The 22,703-nt window shown below is 37.6% G+C and overlaps 2 protein-coding genes across 13 annotated transcripts in view; one reads left to right on the top strand and one right to left on the bottom strand.

The window, feature by feature from the left end:
• Positions 1-4,204, top strand: part of IMPG1 (interphotoreceptor matrix proteoglycan 1) — a 120,822-nt gene extending 116,618 nt beyond the window's left edge. Inside the window, exon 16 of the mRNA XM_070225165.1 lies at positions 3,109-4,204. Coding sequence (XP_070081266.1) covers positions 3,109-3,131 — 23 coding nt within the window. The 3' untranslated portion in view covers positions 3,132-4,204. The remainder of the gene's footprint in view (positions 1-3,108) is intronic.
• A 1,195-nt stretch (positions 4,205-5,399) lies between these two features.
• The window catches only part of MYO6 (myosin VI), a 153,822-nt gene continuing 136,518 nt past the window's right edge, over positions 5,400-22,703 (bottom strand). For 6 of the 12 annotated variants that reach the window (XM_023650669.2, XM_070225160.1, XM_070225156.1 and 3 more), the window contains 6 exons: positions 19,943-19,981; positions 16,489-16,592; positions 15,442-15,573; positions 12,537-12,563; positions 9,989-10,207; positions 5,400-9,460 (listed from right to left, as the gene is read on the bottom strand). In XM_023650669.2, coding sequence (XP_023506437.1) covers positions 9,261-9,460; positions 9,989-10,207; positions 12,537-12,563; positions 15,442-15,573; positions 16,489-16,592; positions 19,943-19,981 — 721 coding nt within the window. In that variant the 3' untranslated portion in view covers positions 5,400-9,260. The remainder of the gene's footprint in view (positions 9,461-9,988; positions 10,208-12,536; positions 12,564-15,441; positions 15,574-16,488; positions 16,593-19,942; positions 19,982-22,703) is intronic. The other 6 variants (XM_070225162.1, XM_070225163.1, XM_023650675.2 and 3 more) reach the window with 4 other exon arrangements.

The raw sequence follows: 22,703 nt of genomic DNA, 5'->3' as shown, positions 1-22,703 counted from the left end.
TAACTTAGGTCTAATGTGTTCTGTGTGACATTATTTATAATAATGAAAATTGTTTACAAATATAGGGGCCAGATTAAGTAAATGATGGTACCAAGTGACATTTATGAGGAGTTTTAATAGTATGGAAGTACTTGTTTTAACCACAGCAAGGTCACAGTTTTACTCGTGCTACACCTCAGGTGTTGGGGGGGGGGGGTGTTCGTTTTGTTCCTCTAGAAGCTGCTCCTAACTCCTTTTTGAGCCCTTTCTCCACTGGATGGGAAGGTGGGCGCGGTGGGTAGGGCGAGGGATGGGTGGACCAAGAGAGCTGAGACAGGGAACGGTTGGAGTTTACTATGGTCCAACCCGGTTTCTAAAGTTGTGTCTGATTAATAGTTTGAGCAGTCACTTTCGGCAGCTCACTTCCCTTGGAACATGTAGTCAGGCTCAGAGATCCTCTCCTTTCCGTTCTCTTCTCCAAGGTGGTATCCGCAGGTCCGGCAAGTGAGGAGGGTGGCTCTCCCTGTCTCACTAGGTCCTTTGGAAAGTTTCCATTCCCATGTTCCCCTCACCTGCGATCTCTCAGTTCTGATTCCAGGCATCTGCCCGACCCCCAGCAGTCTCAGAGCCTCCAAATCACAGAACCAGGGCAAGCAGGAACCAAAAATGCTACGTTAGCTGGTGGCAGGAGGAACAAGGGACTTACTACTTAACCTCCTCCAACTACTCCTCTCTCCTCTGCCATCTTCCCATGAAGCACTGAGACCGGGATGTTATTTTCCCTCCTTCCCATAGTGAAACCCTGCTTCCCCTTTTCCCTGGAATTATAATGGACAGAATGTTGGAAGAAAGAAAACAGTTGACTGAGAAGGGAGCGTATATCGGAAGGTATCTCCCAAATATTACACCTTCGTATATTATACCAGATATTTTTCAGCAACCACAACTCAGAAGTTGACTTTAAAAATAACTCGACTTCTTGAGAGATGAACTGATCACTTATCTCTCCCATCCTCCTGAGACCACTGCTTAAGAAACAGTGAGCCAACTGGAAGGCAAAACTCAGGGGGTACGCAGAGAGCATACTTCCTCCAGCCCCAACAGAAGGCACCTGCAAAAATACGCTATCCATTTTTACTTGTCATAATAATTTTAAAACTAAAATAATAGATAGTTGTAGTTGCTATTAATGTTGATAAGCCCAGGCAACAGGAAGTCTTGCTTTTGCTTTATTCTTCAGGTCACCAGATCACTCTAAAAATCAAGCATAATGAAACTAGCTAAAAACTAGTGCTATATGAGCAAAATAACAAGGTAAAGATCATATTTTTATATGTCAGTTTTAATTACTGAGTTTGAATTTTGGAGGAAATTAAAAACGTTTCTGGGCCTTACTCTTGTTTTAAATAGAGATAAGTAAAAACACTTTTCCTATATTTGCCAGGCTTTTTAATTTAGTATTTTGAGAGAGAAAAGGGCGTTTCCTGCTGCAGAAAGGATTGAGACAGAAGTCTGGCATTAACTGAAATGTATAAACAAAACAATAAAATAACAGAAGCAATCCAAGTATAATATTCCTAACCTTTTCTTGTAAAAATATACATGTGATTTATCAAATGCATTTCAACAAGGTTGAAATTGTCATAATAATGATTTATATTACTGGAACTGAATAATTTTATATTCTTGTAAAATATCTTCTTTTGATTTCAAATAATCAGCTAAAGCAAAAATATGTAGGGGGCCGGCCCCGTGGCAGAGTGGTTAAGTTCGCATGCTCTGCTTCAGCGGCCTGGGGTTTCACTGGTTCAGATCCTGGGTGTGGACATGGCACCACTCATCGGGCCACGCTGAGGCAGCGTCCCTCATGCCACAACTAGAAGGACCCACAACTAAACATATACAACTATGTACCGGGGGGCTTTGGGGAGAAAAAGGAAAAATGAAATCTTTAAAAAAAAATGTAGAACATGATTTGTGAACAATGAGTAACTTCAAAAATTCCTAAAAGCGGGGCTGGCCCCGTGGCCGAGTGGTTAAGTTCGCGCGCTCCGCTGCAGGCGGCCCAGTGTTTCGTTGGTTCGAATCCTGGGCGCGGACATGGCACTGCTCACCAAACCACGCTGAGGCAGCGTCCCACATACCACAACTAGAAGGACGCACAACGAAGAATATACAACTATGTACCAGGGGGCTTTGGGGAGAAAAAGGAAGAAAATAAAATAAAATCTTTTAAAAAAAAAAATTCCTAAAAGCTCATCCTCAGATAAATGTTCCTTCCAGTGTCCTAGATGTCTCTTTTAAAATACTCATCCAATCACTTCATTTGACTAAAATAATTTTATTTTACAAAGGAAAATAACTTATCTAGAACCAGGTTAAATATAGCCTACAAATAGATTTTTAAATAACTTTTGGAAAAATATACCTAGTTTCAAAAATTATACCTAAAAATTTTAATGGTAAAAAATGAGTGAAAATCAGCCAGTGTCCACTCTACCTGAGATCTAGAGGGTTGGATGGAAACAAATACGTTAAAGCTGGCAGTTGAAACAAGTCATTACAGTCAATATACAATCAAGAAGGGTACGGAGGCAATCACACCAAATGCCAATCATAATTTCTTGTATCCAAGTGCTCACTGAGAATAACGTGTGCCATTTTGATTTCCTGAAACAAAGAAAAATGAAGACAGAAAAAGTTCATACGCAGGCCATAAAATAACAATGGGACACAGGATCAACAAAATGCCCAGATGAAGTAAACACCAACTACATCCTGAAGTGCCAGGTAGAATTAAGGACCACATGCCAAATGAAGAAGCGACATGGGACAATGATGTCTGTTATGGCTGGAAGGGAACATGGTGACTGGTTCACCAAATATGTGCCACCTCTGCTTCAGGAGACGGTGCAGCCTGAGAATCTAAATAGGTTTAAGAAGAAATAGAATACATTCCTAGTAGGTTATAAAGTTAAGAATATTTGGGGGGCATCTCTAATCTTTCAAAGAAGATATCCTAAATGGCAAGCATACTCTCTCATCCCCCAGCAGAGGTAATATTGGAATGAACCATTGTTTTGACCTTGGGTAGCATTTTTTAAGCCCTTAAAACTATTTTTCTTCCAGGTAACCAGGAAAAGAAATTCTGAATTACAGACTGTAGGATATGAAGAATTTAACCATTAAGATTGGGAAGGAAATTAAAAACTGAAAATGTACAAATTATCATTTAATCTATCTCAAGAGAGATGGCTTGCTTTCTCAAGAAATATTGTATCCACTCCGTCAAAACCCTGAAAACATAGGCAGGGATATTCACTGGTCATGGGAATCCAGGCATATAGTCAACACTGAGAACCAGCACACGCCACATTTCCAGTAGAGAAGAGCTGGATACTTGATGACTGGTAAATTCTGAAGAAAATGATGCTTATATAATTAAAATCGAAAACACCATCAGTGAAACATATTTGGCTATTCCTGGATGACAGTCAAGGTGATGGTAAACCAGATTTGTTTCCAGCTGCCCTTAAAATATTGCTCACAGATCATTTACAACATGTGTAACTTACTTATTGTTTTGGGAGGAGGGGGTGAACAATATCCTGAGAAGCAAAGCTCGTGTTATATGTTACATAAAGGTTGACTGATTACGCAAAGAGATGCAGGCCTCTCCAAATGCATGAATGTATAGACAATATACACACATGTATACACGCTCCACACCTCTGTGTCTGTCACACACACACACTCCTTCAGTTCTTAGGCACATTATAAGAAAGTACTGCTTACACAGTAGATCATTTTGTTGCCAATAATTTGACTTGTTCCTTTAAAACAAAAAAGAACTGGGGTTCAGATATACATACCATGGAAAATCTTACTTTTCTTGTTGCTGCGTAAATCTATTGTAAAGGAAGACATCATATTGGGGAAAAAGTGAGGTTGTACTTTGTGACATGACCAATTCTTGTTTTCCACCACAGATGAACTATGTCTTCCTATAATTTAATAAGTTTGTTGACTACTTCTTTACGCTAACTTTGGCATCTAGAGGATAGGCAGACTGGATTCAAGGTAGACCAGTTCAGCCAGTTTTTGATGTGCTACTTAATGAAAAATGAATCCCTCTGTATCTCTTTCAAATGTTCCATTATCAAATTTGCTGTAAACCTTAATTTCAATAAAATATAAGCACTGTGTTCATAGATTTATAATAAAATTGGGTCTGTGTTTTACTAAATAGTCCCTGGATTTGCTTTATGGATGATAAATGATTTCAAGCATGATTTTAATGCTGCCAAAAGATAGCAAAATATTAAACATTGATGGCAACATTTAAACAGTAAGCTTCAGAAATAAAAACAAAATGTTTCCTGACAAGAGACAGGCTTTTGGGAAGACATACTTCCCCATGGCTACGAACCCTTGAAAATTCATTCACGCGCCCTTGCAGATGCACAGCTTTCACCCCTATTCCCACCCCAAGTGTCCCTCAAAGTGAGAAGCTGATATGGGACAAGGATTCAAATTGGGATATGGTGATAAAAGTGCCACAGACCAAAGAATGGTGGCAAGAGACGTACCTACTTACGTCCATATCCCTGGAACTTCCCAAAGGAAAATATACTTGTTAGATGCATGACAGGCCAACAAAAAGCCCGTGAAAAAAATTCCATCATGAGAGAGAATGAAAACCGAATGTAATCACCTCCCATAATGGGCTGTCCACCCCTTCGTTTCAGCTGTGCTCTAACAACTGCAGAGAATGCCGTCTTTGAGGGAGAAAGGCAAGTAAGCAGACACCCCATCTCCTGTGGGGAAGTCCCCTTCTGAAGCAGGTGCCTCTCATTGTTCCCATCACCCACTTGTTGGGTTGGTCTTTTCCAACCAGCCAGAGAGGAGCTGTGGAGGTAACACAGTCGGCGTCTCTCTGCACTCAGCAGACCCACCAGGATCACAGGAGCTTCCCGATGAGGGACACGAGGTGACTCTCTAGGCCAGCTGTACTCGAAGCCTTAGGGAGAAGGACTCTTCTTTGGGTCCCCTGTTTTCACATCCTGTCTTCTCACAAACAGTTGGGTAAGGGCCTGGGGAAAGGCAGCCAAGATGTGGTTTTTCTCTAATTTAGGCAAAGTGAGTAGTCACAGCTCACACACAGTCTTGCTTGCTCCCTGGATGGAAGTCCCAAAGGAGTTGGACCCAAAGCTCAAGAAGTTTCAATCACCTGAGTCCTCGCCCCTTGCTACAGCCGCCCAGCATGGCGCTTCCAGCCCTGGTGACTGCATGAAGCTTCAGGATCCCAGACTTCTCCAACTTGTTCCATCTGAGACATAGGGCAACACGTGCAACACTTACAATTGTCTTTGTTTATAACACCCTGTAACTGTATTAAAAACACAAGATGCAAGAGGGAGTTCTACAGAGAAAGCATTTATTATTTGTATTTTCGGTACATCGGCGTTTTAGGAAGGTATATAGTTTTAAGGAAATGAGGAAAAGTTAAGTAACAGTTGCTATTAGACAAGTTTTCAAAAGTGAAAATAAAATGGCCAATCAGGTAAGCCTATTTGAGGTTTGAAGGTGAGATTCTGCATAGGTACAAATTAGGACTAAATATTCTTTTTGATATGAATTTCTTTCCTGATTATCTCTTTAAAACTACAACCACCAAACTTACTTCATATACTAAGTTAGCGATGGAGAAGGAAGAATGCATCGATTCGCACTGAACTGAACTGCAAAAGACCCCGTCCCAGCAGGGCAGGCTCTGCTCTGCATGTCTCCCCTGCGCCCTCCCGAGGCCAAGGCACACAACGTCCACTTCTCGTGGGCCGCGACAGTGCCGTTTCCCCACGCTAGGGACCTACACATCAGGTCTGTCTTGATCCAAGTTTTAGCAATAGGTTCTGCTCTGATATTACATACAATTCATTCTGAAACTTAGCGAGAGTCTCGGAGTGCTTTGTTCCCTAAAACATATGGGTGTTTTTCAGCCTGGGGCGTTGTCCTCGGGGCACACCCCTTTTCTCTCTCTCCCGCCGCGGCTCTCCTCTTTCCCTGCTGTTAGAACTTTCCCCCTAACTTGTCCTTGTTCTCATTTTTAGAGATCCTCTGCCCTCCCCTTGTTAGTTTATCTTCTGGGAGAAATTAAAACTCTCAATAATTGGTGTTGCTGGTAATGAAAAAGAAAACCTGTCACACCTTCTGAAGATGTGGAGAGAGGCAACCCTTTGTAAACGCTGAGGGGGCTACTCAAAACAGTTACTTTGGATTCTTTTTGCTCTGCATGATTGAAGCAAAGGCATTCGTCTCTCTTCCATGGTGTACAACTACATTACTTGACCTCTCTGATCTCTGTTCTCTCTTCTACAAAAGGAGGCAGGTCTACACTAACTTTGTATTAATTGACTGACGGATGCATTCAATAAATATTTACTCTACTGGTCCAAGAACTCTTAAGGTACTTCAGGTTAAGAAACCAAAGATCTACATATTTGGATACCCTGAGAACCATAGTAATAGCCTGTGAAAGAAAATGTCTTTTGAAAAGATCCAACTAATAAAACTCTACAAACAATAAATCCTTCTTATTCTTCTCACCCGTGGGTTTCTATTCTTTATCTAAGCTTCCACAAATACAATCTATTTTCTGCTTAAGATGATATTTTCTTGGTTGCTTGCAAAACAAAAGGGCTCACATGTTCCTGGGAAGAACAAGCTAAGGAAAAGTCAGGAGCAGCAGGTGAGCCACAGCAGACTGTCTTCCATGGGCGCTTGTGCTCCCGAGTGCATCGTTCTCTTTCTTCCTCAGATGATCCTCTGAGAAGGGGCCATCTGCTCATCTTCACAACTAAGAATCCTCAGTGTTCTCCTGACACACGTGGAGCAGAGAGACTCTCTCAGTGCGTACCCACAGCTCATAATGCAGATCTCAAATGTGTTAGTGGAATTAGGAAGTACATTATAATTGAACTGAATGTGAAAACACTGTCCTCTCATTTTTATTTTATATATGTCTACCTTTGCAAAGCATACACTAAGGAAGGAACTGGTATTGAGTGAGACTATTCTTACTATACAATAAGCTGGTTTGAACTTCTAATTTTAAATCTCAATTAAAATGACTGATTAAAATATGAATTTACTTTTGATTCCTACAGTTTTCACCCAGAGTTTACGGGTGTGATTGTGAACATGTAAAGCGGTCCGTCAACATCTTTTAGCAACACCATTTCTGCTCTTTCCCTAACGGCTAACAGAGTCCTAAATTTCTTCAGAAAAGGGGTTTCTGTGTGTAGGCGCATCTACTGTGTGTAGGTCGCTGTAAGTCTGTCTGAATGAGGGCAGCTCTCCCAGCAGCCAAAACTAACTCAGGAGACTAAACAGATAAGTGCTAGGACAGCTGTGTGGCATCATTAGCAACAAAATGGCTTAAGACTATATTTATTCACTATTCAAGTAAAAAACTATAAAGACTTGTACCAATGCTTTGCTGTGATATATTTCTTACAAATTCTTCAAAACATTAAGTTCTCTCATTACAATAATTTCCACCTGTTTGATTAGTTTTCCATCTAGTGCCTATATGTACCTAAGAGATACATAAAACTGTTTCTGGAAACAGTGCTAAAGAGACAAGTCATTAAAATCTGTTACTAAATTTTCTTCAAGGACTTGTTACTAGTTAAGAACGCTTATCATTTATTATCCTACACAAATAAAAACACCAATTAAAGGCAAGCGATGAGAAGAGCGAGAACAGGTCATTTATTTCAGTAACCAGACCTTCTGTCACCAATCACAGCGATGATATGACCCAAGGGTGGGTGAGTCCGTGCAGTAAGACAGCCTTCAAAAGAAAATCACATTCACATTCTCAGTAGCACAGACAGGACCCATTAAATTTAACCGAAGACAACCATTTGCACAGTATAATAAATAAGTACGTCTGTACTGAGACACAGGATGAGAGAAGCAATTCTGAAAACAGCGTCTGTGGCTCACAAGCACCAAGCTAATCAGCTGAGAAATATTTCCCTAACTGAAGTCCTCTTTCTAGGAAAAATCACTGGAAATTTATTTCAAAGGTTAGGGTCTTTAACAATCGGGAAAAAAGTGCAGAGAATAATTTTATTTTCTAATTTTATTCTAAAATACAAACAAGACTCCTCAGGATCATGTCAACCTAATTCCTTGATGTGTTTTTGTCTCCAAATTCCTAATATGAAGTCATGGATATCAGGCTTGAAACCGCTGACATTTGATCAAAACGAACAACACACAAAAAAACTATTTATCAGTTACACGAAACAAGCATTACTAAGTACAACGGCTTTTGAATTACAAAGCTTATACAACAGTTCTACATTTACCAAAATCTCAAAGGCCAGAAAAGACACAGGAATTTTTTAAAAACCAACATGTTTTGAAGCACAACACTAGCTTAAATCATATGAAACAAGCTGGACAAGATTCTGATACAAAAATTGCAATTGAGATGAAGCTGAAGAATATTTGAGTTCAGGCCGGCTAAGCCACAATGCCACCTAAAACCTACTTCCTTTTCTAAATGAAACAAACATTATCTCAAAACTTTTACGCATTTAAATGGTCTAAACTTCCTTTATTTGTCCATGGAGTGTAAGAAAAATTGTCTTTTAGCAACACAATGTGATAGAAAAGAAAAATCTGTGCAGGATACTGTGAACCCCTTCTTTATCAAGGAGTACATAGCATACATCAAGACTCCGGAATGCTAGAATCTCAGGTGTACTGCTTTACTCAAACTAAGACACCGGCAAAGGAGGGGGGAAAATAACAATTTCCACCTTTGATGGAAATTTCCATGAATTTCTGAAAAAGTGAGTAAAAAGTACACAGCTTTTCAAATCAAAATATTGGTACTTTGATCATTTTAAGTGTCTTAATTTTTATAAGAAAATTTAAGTCAAGTTTCATTATTCCAATTATTTGGTACTGTGTCATCTTAACAAGCAAGTATTTTGAATTTTTAAACAATGATGACAGATTTAAGGTAGTCTGTTGGCAAAGGATGACAAATATCAGAATCTGTCCAAGTGTAACAAATATTAGAATAATGAGAGGTTTAACAGTTACAGCTGGATTCAGGAAAATAATTTCTAGACCTCAAATTCACTACCATAATTAACCTTAAATTAACACAGGCCATGATTAATGCACTCTGTTCCCTCCGCGAAGGGCGTTCTCGCGCGCTCGTGGGCGGCGCGGGGGCCGGGGGCCGGCGGGCGCGGCCGCTACTGCAGCAGGCTCTGCAGCATGGCCGTGGCGTGCGTGGGCCGCGCCTGTCTGCTCTCGATGGCGCTCTGGAGGTACTGGATGCCCCCGCAGCGCTCCCAAACTTCCTCAAACTGTCTCGGCAGAATCTCAGCCCCACGCTTCCGAGTCAGGCCCGTCTCTTCGAGATTCAGCTCACACATCTCCATGTCATCCTTACCTGACAGATGAGGCAGCAGAAAAATCACCATGTCTCTTTCCAGACCCGTTTATTATAAACTTTATTATTGAAATAGCTATCCACTCCCATAGTTTTGAGAACTTTTAAAACTCTATTTTCTTCCTCTAAGATTAAATCTGCTTAATAAATTCACCAGAAACAACTTAAATTTGTCCTCCACAAAGATCCCTTTCAAAATGTATTAACGCTGCAGTTGATCAAAGAAGTCACCACGGTTAGTAAAAATGCTACGTTTCCTTAAACCACTGCAAATCAACTGATAGAATTAAACACCAATGAAAAGGTCTCAGGACACAGACAACTTTGCCGTCTCCAAGGACATAATTAATCCAGGTGATTTCACATTATAAATAAGTTAAAACTCAATTCATTGGAAATGTGACAACCACGAAATTCCATCCCTCAACCCTGAAATTTAATGAATTATATTATATATTAAATTATTTCATTCGGAGGGTTTATAATCCTTTTTTTGCTCTATAAATTTTTTCATGTAATCATACACACCAGCCACAAGAAGGATGGGTGGCTTGTCAGGATGGAGCTCCATTTGCCGGGCAATCCACGGTCCATCGAAGTGGGCGTACCACCAGCCTTTCTTCTTGTTCTGGGGGTCTTTGTACTGGTCGGCAGGGCGGATGAACGGAATGCGGAAGAAGCGCTGCTGCCGGTGCCGCTCCGGCTCCTGCTGCCGCGCAGGAAGCTGGACCGCTGGGTTCTGCTGAGCTGTTAGAGAACAGGGAGAGTCACACCAGCTGCCCAGGGGGTAACGGAAACAGCCTTTAATCCTAAAATGCATCACAAGTTTCTTTTTTTAAAAAAAAGGAGAAGAAGAAGAAGAGAGGTTCCTAATAATAAATGTAAATACTAATTGCCTACAAATGAATACAGAGCGTGACTTAGAATTTTCTCTCCCTGAAGATGTTCCTTGGCATTGCAAACACACACACATTCACACACATACAAACCACCACCACCAATGGCCAAGCCCTAGCAGACTCCCACAAGTGACCACATCAGGAACCTAGAATAAACCCACACGGCAGGAGAGCCAGCTGGTATTACTGACTGGATTATATTTTTCCTCCAAAGAGTTCAGCATAACTTTAACGGGACTATTTATGATAAAACAAGCAAATGATAATTTCACAAGTGTGAAGGATTATAGACATTTGTCAACTTAATCAGAATTTCCTCAAAAAAGTGGACAACATATGAGTTTTCTCTTTGCCAACTGACTCTGGGATTTAAAACAGCCAAGACAGCACAGACCTTTTACTAATAATATTGAGACAACTTCATGACAACAACAACAAAACTGTAACGGTAAGCAGGAACTTTCCCTCAGAGAGACTGACTGACTCTGAAATCAGATTTCTCTTGGAAAAAAATCCACTGAAATAAGTGCAAAGTGTATAATGTTTGGTTCTCTTCACCAACAGAAAAAAATCCTTGCTTTTCTGCTAATACTGGGCATTGCTCTCCTATCAATCTTCTTTCCCTTGCTCAATTTTCATTACTAAACAGGTTTTTATTTTATCTGCAACGTATACATCTTTCTCTGGGGCAATGACCTGACATCTTCAGCAGCCTAATTTGGCAAGTCTGTTTAATATGCTTTATACTTATAACTTTAAAAGTAGATCAACCATTTACTGCAGCTCAATTAAGAATCCCACTGAAAAGCTAAGTACGCCACAGAAAAATTACATAATATCTATAGGTGAAGAACAGTCACGCAGCTTTTGTGAGAATTTGCAAATACTGAAAGGGTGAAAATACTCTTACTCTGCTTTTTACACTAATAGCAAAAGCTTTATGGCAGCTGGATTTCTTTCTGTGCAAACCAGAGACAGCAAAGAGCAGGGAGCGAAGCGACACATGCCCGTGAAAGGGGCGCTGTTAGTGATTGCAGAAAGCCGCACCGCATTTAGCACGTCAGCAGAGATGAGCTGCTTTATTCTTTTGTTCTTGTTCCCCCAAAACTACTCACAGTTCAGTGTTTCCATTTTAAGTTTAAAATTACCTACGCTGCAGAAAATACACTAACTCAAAACTAAGACATTTTAAAAGGATAAAAAAAAACCCTCCCCTCCATCCTAAGCAGTGAATTAGAATTCGATGACCACTTGACAGGAAGCTCATGACGATAGTGATGGCTACCCATTAAATTCAGCTACTTTCTTCTTTTAAAATAACATCTCCTGTAACTTAATATATTGGGTAAAACTGAGAAACCCAATGGAAAGTTTCTGATGTCTTTTTCTAATGTGAGAACTGAAATTGTATTAGGGAAGCCTGGAAACGAATATCCATCTGGAAAAATACAAAGATACGGATGTTGAAAGCTTGAGACTAATCTAAACAACTTTGTTTCACATCCAATTGCATCATCTTCAAAAGTGTGAAATAAGTTTCAAATGTAACCCTATGAATTACCAGAGGCACTTAAAAAGAAATCAGGTCCAACCAGTTGGCAAATAAATATGGCATTATATCCAAATCATTATTGTTCAAGGAATTCTATAAGAAATTTACTGTACTGTAAGATGACTCAAAGCTTCTAAATTACTAAAAAAGGTGCATCATAGGAAGCTATAAAGGTAACAATAATCTCCTCTTCCTGTTAGGGGTTATCCTATTAAACCTGTGTACATTAGCATACAGAACTCAAATCTTTTGGAGAAAGGCTTATACCATCACAGTGTTTGAAACCAGCACCTAAAGTTAGTCTTTATTCTAAAAGATCAGCTGCTTATTAAGATAGAGTTTTGCTACAATAAGAATTGTGTATACTCACAGTTTAAAATGCTAGTTTTTTTTAAAGGAATTAATTTGATAAAACAAATAAATTTTGTTCTGCAAATATATTTTGGAGTGATCCAAATGAAAGCATCATCTCAAATTAAATCTCTTAGTACAGATAAACCAACATTAATGTACTACAATTCCACTTAAAATTGTAGCAAAACAATCTTTAATAGAAGTTAGTATTTTATAAAGTATTTTTAACCCATCTTCCAGTTAGCTCATGAGTTACCACCCATTGACTTACGTGAATTGTTCAAAAATGGTGCAAAATCTGTGAACAAATATTTTATGTTGAAGAAAAGATAAAAATGCCAAAACTGTTAAATGAGCATTCTTCTAATTTATAACGGCTTCCCATCAATTGAGGCGGTGACTAACAAGTAAATAGCCTATCCATAGCCAAACACTCTTGGAACTACCTACAAGTAGATGCTGCTTTCTGATTTTAAAAAAAAAAGAAAAAAGCTGTTTTGATTATGTTTTAGAAAATTCTGCTTAATGGACATATAAAGAGGACCAAAATTACAAAAATTGTATTTCATTTGTAATGTTGAGACACAGTAATATCCAAACAAAAATCCAAAACAATGACTTAATAAATGTCTTATTTATTAAATGACTTAATAAATGTTTATCGAGCCTTAAAGCATTATTAGAATTTTTTGTATAAAAAAAGAGAATAACTTCTAAATTCATCAAAAAATTATATGCATTAGAGAAAAAGCATTGCCACGTTTACATATATTCAGTATGTTTTAAATTCCTCAAATTGTCTAAGTCTTAAATTCGTGTCATTTTTATTTCAGGAACTATAAAATAAAACTACTCTCGAAAGTCACTGTTTTAAGCAACTACATATTGTAAATCTTTACTGGATAATTTACTGCAGCCCCAGAAATTATTTCTGAAAACCTCTTTCTGTAGTAAATGTGATGAGAGTGTGGTCACCCAGCACTGCACATAGTTAGAGGGCCTGAGGCTCCCCACTCCTAATTATAAGAATTCATCACCAATTGTCAATATATTACTCTTAGAGGCAATAATATCGAGTTATATTTTTGTCAACCATGGAAGTTGTCATAATTTTATTTTCTCAAATTAATGAATTCTAATCCTTCTAAATATTAAACTACAGAGCAGCTCCTTTTAAAGGTTGATTAGCAGCCCCATTAGGAAACCATCTAAGTACAGAATTTTCTCAATTGAGTTGTTAAGCATCTTAGTGCCCTTCACCTTTCCTTTTAACTGTATTCCTGGGTCAGAATGAATTTTATGTGAGGAAAAAATAAAGAGAAAAATAAGAAAGAATTTTTCAAAGCAGAAGTTACATTTGATCCCTAAAATGGTCTATAATCAAATTCTTTGAAGTCCACGTATATGTGGAGTGTGTTCACATAGAATTCCTAAATTTGTTCATATATCTGGATGGGACTTGGGAAATTTTCTTAACCTACACTTTTGTTCTTCCAAATAGTATATTATGAACGGAAACAGTATGAGAACCAGCAAGGTAAGCTATATATTATTTGCTCCTTCTGGGGCAGAGTTTGACGAGTAAGGTATCAAAGTTTGGTTTAAAAATACAAGAAATATTTGTATATTCATTAAAAATGTGTGTGCCAAATATTACAACATTAATTTCTTCTTGTTTTAAGAAGTGCAATCATTCAGACGTATAAATTTTGAAATAAAACATAATGAAAACCTATCAGCTAAAGGTCATGATTAGAACATTACAGCTAAAAAGAATAGACTATTGCCATTTTTACAAAACAAAGGTAACTATGGTTAGAAACTTGGTACAGAAAGTAAACAGGGAATGGAAGCATCCCGTCATCTTCAACTGCCAGAGACAAATTTTTAAACTAGAGAAGGCAGTGGTGGCTGCAGGAAGAATGATAGAGGGCCTTCCAAGAGCCACTTCGTGGTTCCAGGCGATCTCTGCCTGCCCTCCCAGAGGTAACTGATGACGGCCCTGAACAATCACCAGCACCAACATCTCTCTCATTAATAATATTTCCCTCACTCACTCTATTCTTTGCAACGACTTAGAAACACTAAAATTCCACCATTTAATTGACTTTAATCAAATACTACTTTTATTTGCCAGGAAGGTGGTAAGGGAGGCAAAATGTAACCAAGAGTTCAAAAATTTTCTAAGTCAACTTGGGTCATGTATCGCTAAACTATAATATCAAGTGTTGGGAATATATCCCTTTAAAAAAAAGACATTAAATATACTGACACCTTGACTTTAAACAGAAATAAGCTAATAAATTGTGCCAGTTTAAAAGTAACAAGTTGAACAAATGAAATTCTAATTATTGCTTTTAAGACTGAAATTACAACTCCTATATCACAGGTATTCTCAATTAATGTTAAAGCCAGTACATGCTTTTACTAGGTTATGTCTATCCTCCTCTATTTTTCCAATTTCAAGTGCACAACTTTGCCTTTTACATAACAAAATTCATTTTTAGGGTCTCAGTCAAAAAAATCAAATCCTGGTCTAGGCAAAACTCTGGTCAAAACCAAAGTACTATTTCTCGCTCTTCTATTCTCACAGTATTGGAAAATGATGTTTGCAGTAAACATTCTTTTTTTCATAGCAATCTTTACATTTCCACACGCAATCTTTACGTATGTGTATATATGTGTACAGTCATGTGCTGCATGAGGACATTTGGGTCAACGACGGTGGGCCCACAAGATCAGTACCACATAGCCTAGGTGTGCAGTAGGCTCTCCATCCAGGTTTCTATGAGTACACTCTGATGTGCGCATAATGAAATCACCTAATGACGCATTTCCCAGGATGTATCCCCATCATTAAACAATGCATGACTATATGTGGAACAAACATGCATTTGTAACATTATTCCAAACCTCTTCAGTATAGACAATAATATTCTTACCTCTAGAATTTCTTGACAAGTAAATTCAATACATGTTAACAAATATGACTTCAAAGACACATTTAATAGAAATAATGCTATGAAACACAAGCTATCATGGTTGTGTTAGGTTCAGTGGATCACAATTTCACAGTAAAATTTATATTGGACATTTTACCCAAATGTCTTATGTATATTTACATGTATTTAAACACATATACTTCGGAACATTCAAAAGTACAGACTGGTTTTTACCATAATCAGTAACAGACTTTGGAGCACGTTGTTCTGTTTCAGTATTTCTCTTCTTGTTCTTGGATTTCCAAGCATGATACACTTTTAGTCGTCTATGAAATTCTTCTCTGCAAGCTGCCAGGAGCTCAATATCTATCAATTACATAGAAAGAACCAAAAAAGAAAAAAAAAAATTAACATCTCTAATTTATTATCTAACAATAATTCTATGGCATAAACATATATTTATATATATAAAGTTTTCATTTTTAAATTAATAGTGCAAAACCAAAAGTAAGCTAATTATTAAAAGATGAGCATTTTATGGTAATATTATCTTTTATACCCACAGAGCATTTTCTTATGCATTATTACTATTTTATATCGTTTTCTCCACACAAGACCGCTGGACTAAACAGATTCTTAGATATTAAGAACTTGAATCAGAGAGGTTAAGTCACTTGTCCAAGGTCACAGGCCACAGCAATAGAATAAAAAGTCACTGTGCTCAAATGCAAGGTAAATTTACATGCAAGACATTTTTTATGTTTATAACTATGCAGATAAACTCAGTGAGGAGGGAAAGAACATAGGAGTTTTTTACAATTATGACAATTTAGTTCCTGGTCATAGTGTCCTGAGTTCAAACTCTATGATTTAAACAAAAACACAACTATGGAGCCTCTGGGTAGAGAATTTTCCTCTGTTCTGTTAGCAGAAAGACAGCTTTAAAAAGGAAGGACAGCATTGCCATTTTTCCCTTTGTGTTCACGGACCAAAAGATTCTGATCTAGAGGTTACGTAACTATTATGCAACATTAGAGGGTCAGTCATTAATACAGTCCAACCATAATTTCTCTATGCTGCTCCTCTCTGACCTAGACAAGAGATACGCAAAATGAATTTAGTAAGTGTGTTTTTCTTTTACCTTCGTGAGTAAACTAGGTCTTCATTTTAAGGTGAGAGTAACAAAGAGAATAGCTTAAATTAATTTATATGCAAAAGAATGAACTCTGCCCCGACCCAGGCACTGGCCCCAGACGCTGCCGAGCCTCTCCGCACACTCACCACAAGAAGTGTTGATGGTGTCGCGGAGCTCTGCGTACTTCCATTTACTAAGATCATGTTTCTTGGTACCAGCAGCTGCCTTGGTGGCTTGTACAGCAGGACTTCTGTAATTATTATATATTTTTGCACATTTAAACTAGAAACATGAATGAAATGTTGACTAAACAGGCCAGAAGGTGAGCATAAGCTTGAGAACTGGAAATAATGACTAGAAAAACATCCATAATAATTTTTCTATCTTTGACAGATGAGATTAAGAATGGTGTACTGCAGCATGCCCAGGTAAATCAAAATTTTCTAGTGTGCCATTTGATAGCCATATTAGGTTTTCAAGCATAACTTCTGATTCCAATATTCTGATACCACAGACTTTTCCCAGACTTCAGTTTAAACGTTCTAACTCATGGATAAATGAACAACTAAAGTTAAAAAAATTCATTTATGGGGCCAGCCCAGTAATGTAGTGGTTAAGTTTGTATGCTACGCTTCAGCAGCCCAGGGTCCATGGGTCTGGATCCTGGGTATAGACCTACACACTGCTCATCAAGCCGTGCTGTGGCAGCGTCCCACATACAAAGTAGAGGAAGATTGGCACAGACGCTAGCTCAGGGACAATCTGCATCAAAAAAGAAAATTCATTTATATGTATTCCTCAAAATCAAAAATAAATCTTCAGCATAGTTGAAAGATCATCAGAAGCACACTAAGGGTTTGTTTATGAGCCATTAGCTGCACAATACAATCACCTGCAGACTATTGGAAGCTACAGATGGCCAAGCCCCAGCCATACCTACTGGCTCAGAATCTCCCTGGGCATCTGGATATTCACAGGGGCCATATGTGAATGGCCAAAATGCAGCCACTGCATTAGACGTTAGGGACAGGCTGAAAGAGCTGCTGGCACCTGGAAACTCCTGTGACATTTTAGCTCACTGTTAACAAACACCTAGAAAAGTTCTATAAGCAGATAAAATCACGCCTTCATATTTAGTGAGTAATAATATGACAACTAGTAAATTAAAGGAAGAGGTTTTAGGTCATGAGGCAGATAACAGAGATTTCAAAGGGAACAATGTTGTATTTGGCCCACTGTAGTAGGAATATCTGAGTGGGAAAGAGGAAACAAAAATTTAAAAATATATACACATAAAATATAATAATTAAAAAATAAAATAGGATAAATTCAACTTCTTCATAGCAGTGCTGCTCCAGGCTCAAGACCTGTTTCTACACACATAATTTAAAATAATTATTCAGCAAATATGGGAAAAATGCCTTTTCTGTAATGATGAACATTATTTTTCAGTGAAAGATTACACTTGCCACATAGCAGGCATCCATAATAAGCTGCAAATGGACTTTTAAGCTCAATGTAACAAAAGAAGAACTTAAACACATCACATTTCAAGACATGAAAAGAAGATGGTACAAATATTAGAAGTAAACACAAAACTAAAATATTCCTTTTCAAGTATCATACAAGGAATTTTGCCTATCATCTACTACTTGGCAAATATTTCCTATTAAAGAGGGACGATCAAGTATAACATCTGAAAATGGGCTCATGTTTTTCTCATCATCTTACATTCTGAAGGAGAACAGCAATCTTAGCAAACAGGCCACAAACACAGAATACGATTGACATCACTCAACAACGATGTCTGAAACTACGTACCCTTCTTCCCGAAAGAAGAGAAACTATTCCTTCAACGTGAAGGGTAACGATGAAAGAAAAAAGGTACCTCTGCCTCTTTAAAAGGCTTATTTATGCTTTCATTTAAGAGAATAAAAATACTCACCCTACGCACTTAAAAACTGTTAGACAGGATGACTGTCAATCACAAATAAGCCTGGCTAAAGAATCACGTGTGGCCATTTAGTCCTTCCTGCATTTTTGTGGCTAAAATCTTTGATACGGTTATTGCAGAATCTATACTTTTCGGAGGCTTGTGTGACTGGCAATTTTCCACGTGGCTTTTTCTTTTAAACTGCATTGCTCAGAAAGGGCCAGCTGTGTGTCAGCAAGGTCTCTCTATTACCCTTAACGATAAATTATGCCTTAGCATTTATTCAAATATTCTTTTCTACATCCCTCAACTACCACTCAGCAAACTAAAGAAAAAAAGTTCTCTTTTTTTTCCTAGCTCTTCTAAGAGTCTTTCTAGGAGAGCAGCTGAAAATTATTATGGGTTTTCTATTCTTTTTGAAAGAGAAAGTGAATTTACATAATACAAGTTTCACAGATTGTCAGAATATACATGAAGCGTCAACATAAATAAGGTATGTTTTGATACGCTTAAAAAATAAAAACACTGAATTCAAATTATTATTGCTTAAAATGCTGTTTTAATATCACTAACTTTTCATTCATACTGCCTCAAACAAAAATACACCTGCTAAAAAATACATTCAGCATGCTAAGTAGTACACAAAGGAAATGCATTTAAATGTTTTTCCCTTCCATCTCTGGAATTATTAAAATAGTAAAATAAAGTGTAACTTACTGATTATTTAGACTTGTTATAAAGACAATCATGTAAACAATACAGTAAGGCAGTAGTAAATTTAACTTTTTATTTTAAAAAATAAATTAATTTTAACACTTTCAATTAACTCTGTAACTTCAAAATAGACAGTTAAAATACTACTGATTCATACTCACTTATGAAGGCAGTGGACCAGATCCTGCTGAAAGTTACCCTCTTTGGTGGCTCAGTCTCTACACCAGAGGTTTAAAACCATGTGCTATAGTGGGAGGCCCTCGGGAGCCACACGCTTCCTCTCCTTCCCCTTCACTCAGACCCAGTGGTTCCCAACCAGGAGGCAGCACCACCCCCAGGGTGAGTTTCCACATATTCATTTTGTCACAATGAGCGCAAGAGTTCCCCTACTGAGACTGAGTCGGTGGGGCCAGTGATGAGGACAGTGCTACCCACAAGGGAAAGTCCCATCCAAAATGCCAGCAGTATCCTCACTGAGAACATCAATTTAGAGGAACACTGTTTTTTATCTTTTTCTATGTTAGAGTGGCAGGAGGGCTAAGTGACATTTCTTTTTTTTTTTTTTTTTTTTAAAGCTTGGCACCTGAGCTAACAACTTGCCAATCTCTTTTTTTTTTGCTTTTTCTCCCCAAATCCCCCCAGTACATAGTTGTATTTTTTTAGTTGTGGGTCCTTCTAGTTGTGGTATGTGGGACGCTGCCTCAACATGGCCTAATAAGTGGTGCCATGTCCACGCCCAGGATTTGAACTGGTGAAACTCTGGGCCACCGAAGCAGAGCACACAAACTTAACCACTGGGCCACAGGGCCGGCCCCGAAGTAACATTTCTTATACAGAAAATTTACATAGAAAGAGCAGGTTGTTCACATAACAGGTTCTGATCCAAATAATGAAAAGCAATTTAAAAATATGATTTTGAGGTGACACATTACCCGAAATTACACTGCACTAACCTACTCAAAAATTCTGAAATTTCTTTCGCCATTTGTTCCCTACAAGAAAAATGATAGCACAACATAGTTATATAAAAGACAACTATATAAATTACTTAAAATTAAGATCTGATAGTATAATTAAAAGTTTATATTTTCAATAAGATTATTGATTTATGAGTCATTCACTATTATTTTACTTTATAAAAGTCTATGATATACTTTTCAACATATATAGCCATAAAATACAGCAAAATTTTTGTTTAAATCCAGTTAAAGTTATTTGAACACACTTCCATTTTTGTAGTAGAAAATTCAGATGAAATCTCAAGAGAGCCATGCTTCTGTGGTATTGTTTATGTATAGACTATAAACAGCATGTTCTAAATACGTCCAGGAAACTCAGCAGGATAGAGATCTACGCAAAGATTTTTGCACTGGGGTTGCTTGGTAAATATTAATTAGATAAGGCATAATAGGGATAAACCAAGCTCATCTATTTTACAGCGTCAGAGTTTAAGTAAGAGTCTGATATATTCAAAGCTCTAAAATTCTAACTCAAAGCATTCTTTAAAAAAAAGAATTCAAATACATCAAGTACTCGTTAAATTAAAGATCAGAAGTGTTCTGACCTTCCAAGGGTAAACATCTCCCAAAGGCAAAAACTTAGACTTCTTTTATTCCCCAGGAGAGTGTAACCACTCTCAATGTTTGTTTAATCCTGTGAAATGGGATGGATGTTTCATGTGTTTATCAACACTTCATTAACTTCTTTATTTATTTTCCTGTCTTTTGCTCTCTTCCTTTATAATTAATCATTTTCTCACTCATTCTATTCATCAGACTCTGGTAAACTCAAAATCTTAAAATCAGTAAAAATCCTAAGCAAAGAAGATGATATGTTCGCTTCAGAGCACAGCTCGCTGGATGCTTGCCCAGAGCCGGGACTGATGGTAACGGAGCGGAGGCTCCTGTAGTGAACACTGGCTACGGTTAGGTCCTGACAGAAGCCTCGCCAAGCAAGCACAGTCAGAGAGGAAGTAAGCCTTCAAAACTGATGATCGAGGACAATAAGCACAAAGTAAAAACCACAAATATAATCTAATAAAAATTATCTTTTGAGCAATACATTTATCACTCTCTCTCTAGGCTAGTCAGAATTTTCTAACTTTCAAACTCAGCATGATTTTGATAAATATTTTTAATTGTATTATCACCCTACCTCAAGGTTCCCACCTTAGTATCCAAGAGCGTCTCTCTGTTTATCATCTCTTTCTCCTAAAGTTTGCTCCATTTCTTTTCCCACAGCAGGTTTCAAGGGAATTCATGGCCTTTCAAAGCTCTTTGCTACTTGGTCTGTTGATCACACAGAGACTTCTCTGTGTGCCCCAACACTATACTGGATGTCACTCTCTACTGATTCGATATCCCACCCAACCCTACGTAATTGCTCTAGGACCAACACCAAACCTGAATAGAAATGGTTCCTGCATCCAGCTACTTTTTTCCCTCTAATTTTCCCAAACTATATGCAAATTCTCATAATTTCACCTTAGATATAGGTGGAAGGGCTTATTTAAATTCAAGCTCAAATGGTAACCATAAAACAGCTGTTCTAATGGAGGGCAAGAGCACCTGGTCAGAGACATTTTCAAATTTTTTGGTGCACTGTGGTAACACTGATGTGAGAGTGTGCTGCTGGCATCTGATGAGATGAGGGGTCAGGGGTGCCAAATATCCTGCACGAGGAAGAGCTGCCCTATGCCCCACGTGACTTTAACATGTCCACCAGACGCACAGAGGTGAAAAGAGCATATACATATGTTTTACATATAAACAAATTTACCTGTAACATGTAAAAAAGCCAGCTTTTTTAATGCATAGTTTCAATGCTGACAGGATTTTTCTAAGAAGAGCAACTATTATATATTTGAGAGGAGACTGTACTTAGCTCTGTTCAAAACTTTACGAAATATTATTCACAATTTCATGGCAGTTAATTGACTGATAGAACATTCTTCTATGAATTTACATTTGTACCTGTCGCATTCAGTGGTGATTCTATGTATAAGAAAAACATCAGAGTACCTGATTTGTGAGCAAGCACTTTCATATTAAAATAAACATTGTTTTATTATAAGCTACTGTCCTTTTACTTCTCTTTTACACGTACTGTTTGGAGAGAATTATTTATGTAGGTTGCATCAGTTATAAAACATTTGTTATTGGTACTGGTGTCTGACAGAGTTGAGAGCCATCACTATAAAGGTTATAGTTGGGGTCTTAAAACCTGCTAAAATTCAGATTTTATATATATAGTATACATATAAAATGTATTTACATTTTAAATTGTATTTACAAATGTAAAATACATTTTATATGTATATCCAAATGTTACTTAAGATTCTCTCCCTGTGGAGAGATTTTCATAATAAAAAGATACACTAGCACCAAAATTAGATTACATCTATAACTTCAGATTATGAGCTATTTTATCTTTAGTAGAATGAACTATCGTATATACTGAAAGCTAAGCTATCTGCTATAACTCAAATACTTTAAATATCTTATTTATACATCTGCTTCTATAAAGACACAAGTAAGAGATAATCAAAAACACGTAATACAAAATGGGTGTTAAAGTTTAAACAAAGTTAGAAAACACGAAGGGAACCAAATCAAACTCCTGCGACAGAGCACCCCAGAGAAGCACTCGACATTTCCCCAGGCAAAAAAAAGAACGGAAAAAGAATGAGTTATCTCATTCTTCCTAATACAATGA

Source organism: Equus caballus, chromosome 10 (genome assembly GCF_041296265.1).
Source record: "Equus caballus isolate H_3958 breed thoroughbred chromosome 10, TB-T2T, whole genome shotgun sequence".
Taxonomy (NCBI): domain Eukaryota; kingdom Metazoa; phylum Chordata; class Mammalia; order Perissodactyla; family Equidae; genus Equus; species Equus caballus.
This window is presented reverse-complemented; position numbering and strand designations above follow the sequence as displayed.